General features: G+C 41.6%; 1 protein-coding gene across 1 annotated transcript in view; it reads right to left on the bottom strand.

Annotated features, from left to right (window-relative positions):
* FHOD3 (formin homology 2 domain containing 3) overlaps window positions 1-8,270 on the bottom strand; it is a 377,261-nt gene that overhangs the window by 57,276 nt on the left and 311,715 nt on the right. Inside the window, exon 17 of the mRNA XM_009330482.1 lies at window positions 5,221-6,110. Within this exon, the coding sequence (XP_009328757.1) occupies window positions 5,221-6,110 (890 nt within the window). The remainder of the gene's footprint in view (window positions 1-5,220; window positions 6,111-8,270) is intronic.

The following is an 8,270-nucleotide window of genomic DNA, read 5'->3' on the forward strand; positions in this document are numbered from 1 at the left end:
CCAGGAGGAGACTGTTACTGCCCCAGTCTCGATCTGTGCTCAGGATTGCTTTTTAGACCCCGAAGCTTTGTTCTCCACTTCCTTTGGGTCTGCACCACAGCCACCACTGAGTCAAAAAATGCCCTACTGCCAGGTCTACATGCTGATTCTGCGTTGGAAGAACTGTCTGAATTAATAAATATGATTTTATCAAAGTCCCTCCGGCTGTAGGTCAGCCCATAATGGGAATGCAGTTACATCATTACAAAGATGCCTTTTTCTGCCATAGCTCAGCTCCTTGTCTGCACAGGAAGAAGTATGCCCACCGGTCCCAGCAGCCTGCCCAGCACGTGTGTGGCACCACAGCCCTTCCATCATACCAACATGATTAACATGGTGTGATGCAACTGTGAAAGTAACGAGAGGGTTGGTTTTTTTAAACTTAAAAAGAAACAACACTTTTGCAGTAAACAGGATAAATTTTAGGAGAGCAAAGATAACATTTGTTTTCAATTTTTGTATGTCTGTTCTGTCAGAACTGCTCTCTTCTTAACACCTTAAAAGCATCCCTGAAGCCTTCTTGAACTTGGCCTTCTTCGAGTAAGAGTGTCCTCTTTTTCCTGGGGAGCTACCTGAAGGATCGGAGATGCAGCTTCTCCTTTAAAGCAGTCATTTTTACTTCCAGTGCCATTAATCACATTTTCAGGACCACAGTTAGTGGTCAAGACCACATAAAAACAAGCGGGGTTCACCAGAGACTGCTTCCTCTTGAGTCTGTATCATGCTAAGCCTTTTTTAAACCACCACTTTTTACCTTGTCCTTTGCAGCACAGAATGACACAGCTCCAGAGGACTTATGCAGAAGGGAAAAGGTTGGGGGAAAGGAGTTAAATTAGGCTTCCCACATGCGGTATGGGTAAGTAAGCCTCTGATCTGCAGCTCTGTTTTTAAGCTCCTAAGTTTGACAAGAGAGACATACTCATTTGAAGGACACACGACACTAACGGCTGGGATGATTGCGATTGCAACAGTGCGCTCGCTCCTCAGCGATGAGTTGTGAAAGTCAGATGGGCTGTACAAGGGATGTAAGCACGTAGGTATTTTCCAGAGCTATAACTGCATATGGGGTATAAAAATTTGGGGTAAGTAACTCTTCAAAAACAGGGGCAGAAGAGATTTTAAATCCATTCTGGGGACGACAGCTGAGTTACAAAGAAATCCTTTTCAAATAAATAAAAGGATGAAGAAAAGAGAAAGATTTTACTACTATGAACTTTATTACCCTACCGCTAGGAAAAAAAATTCCTTTTTGTCTGCAATGAAATTGCACATGTGTAAGTGTCTGACTGTTAAAATAAGCTGCAACTATTAACTTCTATTACAATATTAGGTGACTTCAGACTCTGTTTTATAAGTTCATGAACAGAGAATGACTTCAAATGCTTGAGGGAACAGTGCACTAGTGCACTTGATTTTATATTTTGATATGTCAGTATGTAACGTAAGCCTTGAACTGCTGAATATTATATTATTAAATGTAAATAAATAATTATAAAATACAAATATATCAGGTGGTATAATTTGTGGGAAACAAACATTCCTGCAATGTATTAACAACTGCAGTGAATTTAGATCTTTACAAGACCTAACTGGCCAGATTCTGTTGCCTCTATTGAAGGCTGGGTAGTCAAGATAGGTTAGTCAAAACCCACCACCATCCCACAGAAGGTGATCTGTAGTCTGATGAGCATATAGTCTAAAACATGCCTGTCTGCTTTGATTAATATGGGAAGCAGAAAAATTTAAATCACTTTTCCAGTGGTCATATAAATAAGTAATTATATATGAGCATCAAGTCAGAAATATCTCCTGCATTTAAACTGCATCATTAGTACAGAAAAAAATGGGCAATCCCTTAATAGCGAGATGGCAGGTGTTTTATTTCTATGTCAATTAGCAAGGATTTAGCACTGAGGATTTAAAATGGAATCACTCAGCTGCCACTGGCTTTGTCTGGGATACATATATAATCTTTTTCAGAAATTCTGGTCTACATTTATGACTTGCCTTGGCATTTATTCAAATTGCAACAAATGTTTTCAAAAGGAGTATGTGTCTAGGCATGTATCTACACATGTACATGAGAACACATTCCTTAATTTTTCACTCCTCCTAGTTTTTATGTCTGTGGGCACATGATGGATCACTATGTCCCACAAGGTATAGATGAATCAGCAAAATAATACTTCCCAATGACACGCAGAACCAAGTGGATGGCAGAAGGGCTGAACAACACCGTTTGATTCAGTAGTGTCTGCGTGTTTTCATTTCTCTTCACAGAAAAATAAACACTTTGAAGTACTTTGTCAAAATACCTGCTTTGTTTGGCTGACTGAGAAGGAAAGAAATTCTAGTCTGGCTTGGAGGGGATACCTGATCACTCTCCTTCTATTCGCAAACAGGTCCTCTATTCCAGAAAATAAACACTCTGCAACTAAAGGTGCTCCATTAACTATAATCAATGTGTGAGTTGTCCAGTGTGGCATAAGTTTTCCCAAAACCAAGAATCTCCCCTCCCAGCCTCCCCCACCCCCAACTCCTATATTATAGCCTACAATTTAAAATCCACTTTATTTTATTGCAGTCTATTGTGTTTAATGAAAAACTTCTCATGAGCCAGGAAGTAGCTGTTTATAGCTGTGTGTTGTGGAAATCACAGTGAAGGATTAGAAACTGGAGTAAAATTGGTTACAGCTGCATGAAAGAGCATATGCACAGGATAGAGCCAAGCCCCCCCCTACACACCCTGACTTTGCTTTTCCTCTCATCCTTCTGGACTGTTCCTTTTCCATGCACCTGCTTCCATCTATTGCTATGAAATCTGGAGATTTGACTTTTGATTTGTTGCTCTGCGCTCTTTTTTTCAGCTGAACCAACTGAGCCGTGAGTCAGACTTTACGATATTATAGAATAAACCTGTTTTGGATTGCAGCCATTGGACACGAGAAACTAGACACAACGGGGAATGTACTCCCTGGAAATAAACCAAGCAGTCTGGAAAAAGCGAGAGCTATCCTAATTTGAGTGCAATCTTCGTACCAAACCTCAAGTCTTTTACAGATTCAGTGGTCTGCTTAATTATTCCCACTCTCACTTGATCTAAGGACCGTCTCCTACCCTGGAAGATTTGCTGGTATTCACCAAAACCACGCAGGAGTCTCAGAAGTCTGAGTAGACCTCCACTACGGTAATCCTTGGTCACCATTGTCTTCTCTACAGAGACAATGAGACTTCTATGTCTGTGCTATGGACGGGGTGGAAAGAGAGCCAAAAGTCTAATGTCTCATGCAGAGAGCAGTTATTAGTCTCCAAGAGGAAAGCAGTCACCTAAATCATTCCTCAGACTTGCACTAATTTCAAAGAAACCTGCTCACTCATCTTCCAGCCAGAAGCCAAAAGCTGTGCCAAAGCATCAGGCAGCCCAGGCAGGTTTGGGAAGCAAGTGTGAGGGGAGGGGGGGGAAATGGCCAAAGGTAGTTTGGGAACGTGCACGGTAAATGACTGGAAAAGTAAACAAGTCAAAATTCCAACAATTTAACATCAAAAATGTTGGGTGAGAATAGAAGATTAAGAATCAGCCAGGCTGATCCATTACAATACTGGCATTTAGCACAAAGCTAAAGTTTGGAAATGGCAAATATGTCATAATTCCACATTCAATTCGAGGAATTAAATGTTTTATGGATCTAAGAAAACGTTCTCATTCCTTCCATCTATGAACCATCTGTGGCAGATTTGTATTTACAGGGAGAGAGATGAGGAGTAACATGCCACAACGTCATCAGCATTCCTTCCCTCAGCAGAAAAGGAATTAGAGAGAGAAATTAATCTCAGCACCGGCCAAATGAATGATCAGCTGAATGTGTTTTTAGAGCTGCTACGCCATATGTTTCAGATCTACATGCATCTGTGTCACAAAAAATTCAGCTAAGAACAGCGATGGCAGGATCTACGCGAGCCATCTATTTATGTATCTGTTGTTTGCTAGGTACTTAATGAGGGGCTTGATTGTTCAAATTGCAATGTTTCCACTTGGCCAAGAAGATCAAGAATGACTATGAGAAAATTTTGAGTTAATAACCCAGACAAGTGACACGGAGAACTTCTACCGTGAGACATCCAGTCTCCCCAGATTAAGAGCAAACAATAATATATATGATACGTAAAATATATAACAACTGTTGCAAGCCAAAGAGACGTAAACCAGTCAAGGTACTGACTTTTTTATGTCACTATAAAACATATAGGCATACACAGAAAATATACAACTGATTTAGTTATTTTAAGTAAGATATGGATATCTTTTACTAGCATTTTAACTGGAAAAACCATTGTTTCCCTGATACCGATTATTCTGCTTAGAAGTAAAAGTTTATTTAGCCATGAAAAACAAGTGTTCACGCTAGTAACTTTTTTAATGCTACTTCAAATTCTTACAAAATTTAACTATAAAAGACTTCCCTTTGTTGTTGAGTCTAATGTTAAACAGCCATGTCATCAGCCTTTTATTTTATTTATTTTATAACAATGCTCCTAAGGAAGAGGGAATCCTAGCTACAGAGGTATTTCCCGTGCCAGCTTCTATCCTAAAATTTGGATAGCCACATTGTACAAATTAAGGATTTAAAATAGGCCTGTTCAACAGTATAAAACAAAAACCCAGCGCCCCTGCAGAGTTTAGCTGCAAACTTGGTCCAGCTGATAAACTGATCCTTCAGAACAAAGCACACGTGTAGGCTTTTTGCAGCAGATCCAGTTTGATATTCTAACCTTTCTACATAAAGATTAGGAAGATATTACCAAGCGAAGAACTGTCAAATACACAGATATGAACCATCGCACTGTGACGTTTATGTGAATGTAAGAGAAAATATTTCACATTTCAATACCTAGTTTGGCACTCGGCTACAAACAACCTAATGTAAAATTTGTTGGTATTCCCCACCTGAAGTGATATCCCAAACCCGGTAGACCTGAGATAAGAGGGCAGCTTGGCATGTACACCACCCTAGCCTCATCTCCTAGTTTCAGGCCATGGAATATCCTCCGTCATAGGCCAAGCTAGAAACACATCCAGTAATTTCCACTGTTTTCATATAAACAACGTAAATCACCTAGATCTAAGTCAGAAAGAATACCAATACAATAGCAAAATAACAGCAAGCTGAATACGAGTTGTACCTTTGTGACAGGCAGTTCCTTGGATTTAGACTCAAAGAGATGCTCCAGTTTGGAAGTGTCCACCTTAATGGGTTCCAGTTTCGACCACAGGAATTCTCTGCAGCGTTTGTTGTTTTTACACTGCCACTCAAATGGCCGTACCTCGTTCCAAAACAGACGGATGGTTTTCTTCTTCTTTATAAATGCTGGCTGACCCCTAGAAACCTGGGGTGACCCTAAACCCTGAGGAGTGCTGAACAGCGGAGGAGGAGCCAATAAATTAGCAGAGGGTGGAGGTGGAGGCGGACATCCAAACAGTGGGGGAGGTGGTGGAGGAGGCAAACCCAGAAAAGAAGGTGGAGGTGGAGGAGGGGGAACAAGGGAGTCCCCAGGACCCATATCCATGTCCAACACATCTACATCATCCTCCTCCCCCAAGTCTGTAAAATCCATGTCTTTGATTTTAAGTTCTCTAGGATTAGCCATGAGCTGATCCCAGATGTAGTCAGATTCCTTCTTTGGCTGTGCTGGTGTTTTCTCAGGGACCTGTTCACTGATTTCATCTTCAGGCACGGCTGTCCCCTTGGCCAGCTCACCACTGTTAAATTTTTCCGCAAAGGCTTTCACACTGCCTTGGTTGTCCAGATTTCCGATCTCCATCTTTTTGACACTTTCATCTTTGGCCTGCTTTGTGGCCTGAAGGATAGAGATCCTACTGGCTAGGCTAGTGAGTGACTCCTCGCCTTCCTCCGTCTCCTTCTTTTCCTCCTTCGCCTCCAGCTCCTTCTCCTCTTCATCCTTGGGCTTTTTGTTATGCGCATACAACATGTCCAGCATAAATCGCTTGTTGTTGAGGATGTTGCTGCACTGCTCATTCACACCAGCATCCTGAATGGTCTGTGACCATGGACCTGCAATCACACACATAAAGATGGGAAGAGTCAAGGGGAGGGAGCCAGAGCACCAAGAACACTCTTCAACCCACCAGAAAAAATTTGGGGGACACATGCACAATTGTTCTGAAATTGGACAAGCAGTAGCTTTGAAAATTTTGAAATAAGTGACAGTGCTGATATATGGCCCAATCTTGATGCGCTGAGAGTAATTCTCAAAAAAGGAATGGGAGCAGGAAATAATCAGTGTAGCTCGGGAGGGACTATATAACTGCCAGGATTTCAAGGTTCAGGTTTCTTCCGAAATCCGTCAGGTTTCACTTTGTACTTAATATCCCAGCTCACTTCATACAGTGCATAAATGCTCAGAATCTTTAGTGATCTGGAATGGGGCTTAAATACCATGACAATGGCACAAAATAGGTTATCGTCATACTCTTTACCTGGCCATAAACTGGAACCACCCCAGAAAATTTCCTTATAAAAGAGATCTTCCCTGCCTGATGTCAAGGTCAACATGTAACTGCTTACTCCTACTCCTCCTCCCTCCCTGCTGGCTAGGGGAGGACAGCTTTCACATCTGGCTGTTCCACAGACCTCCCGGCTGGGTACCGGGGCCATCTTGACAACACGGACTATTTGAATCCCAGAGCAGGCTGCATACCTACGGTACAGCTCTCAGGGAACTCAGTGAGTATAAGCATAAGCAAGATTTTTAAAGTTATTTCTAGGAATATGAGCACCTTTATAAAAGACTTTTGAAAATGCTGCTCATCAACCACTGTTACCCTCCCTGTAATGTATGATGGCATTGAAAGCCTAGTGGCCTTCTTCCCACATCACTATCATTTAACATGTCACTGTAATGAAGCTTCAACTTTCTGACTACTGCTTTTCTCAACAATAATCTGCAAAATACCAAGTTTGAGACAGCACCATAAATAACAAACTATAGCAGTAGAATTGTAAAAATAAATGATGTAAGCGTCTCTTCGACTACATTTCCCTGAATATAATACTGCTAACCAATGTGGATGATGTGTCTAAAAATTATGGTGCTTCTTTTTCCAGTGGGCATCAGATGAAGTGATTAAACATGGACAAAGATAACTCTTCACACTTACTGTATTTCCTGTATGGGATACCTTCTGTTCCCCATAGTCTTCACACATTTTATTAATACATTTTTTTATAAACTCTATTTCTTAAACATATTTTATTTTGATTGCTAGCCTGCCTTCCTTTTGGCCCCTTGTGGTTAAAGATTTTCTTTTATACCTGTCAGTTGCCCTTTCTCTTAAACTTCCACTTTATCTTTGTTTCTCCCCTTATGCTCCCACCTTTTTCAATACTTTAGGGTTTTAAACATCTTTTATGGCTTCCTTCATCAACGGAGTTGCCTTCTTACCATGACATCTAGCCCTGTGCTCTGAGAACATGTCCCCTCGGTGAGATCCACATCCAGGGCCCCACAAGTCCCCCCCGCCCCTTTAAAATAACACCATGTTAAAATGTAGGATGTGTCTCACAGCACAAAGCATATGGACAGAAACGACTCTCACCTCTATTCAGATCAACCTCTAAACCACATTTTAAAATTAGTCCAGAGGTTTAACCCCAGACAAAAGGAAGACTTTTTTTCAGCTATGGATGCAACCTCTAAAACTATTTTCTTCTACTTCCCTGCAGGAGGCTTGACTGCTTCCATTATTCTGTTTATTTTTCCTCAGACTTTATCCATGGGATTACTTTCTCACCAAGATTTGTCACCTGAGGTAGTCTCTTAGATTTGTCTCTGAGGCAGTTTCACTAGACAACATGACTAGACAACCCCTTCCCCACACCACAGATTTTACCCAGCTGAGCCCCCACAGAGGATTTCCCCCTACACCCAGCCTTTCCTTCAAAGATGTTCAAGACTGCTCCCAGGATCCCTTCTACAAATCCCACAAGACCTACCTGCTCTCAGTTGCACCAGCTGGGATCCTCCAGGATTTAATCCCTTTGCAAAACCGCTCATCAAAATTCCCCCAGACACAATCTCCAATCTGGGCTCCCCAAGACTGCCTCCATCTGCCTTAGCTGATCAAAGATTACTGCTGTGAAGACTCTTGCTACCTTGGTGGCCTCTTCTGCCCTCCTCTCCACAGGTAAAACTTTGCAATACCATCGGAGAAA

This window comes from Pygoscelis adeliae, unplaced genomic scaffold, assembly GCF_000699105.1.
Source record: "Pygoscelis adeliae isolate BGI_AS28 unplaced genomic scaffold, ASM69910v1 Scaffold78, whole genome shotgun sequence".
NCBI lineage: Eukaryota > Metazoa > Chordata > Aves > Sphenisciformes > Spheniscidae > Pygoscelis > Pygoscelis adeliae.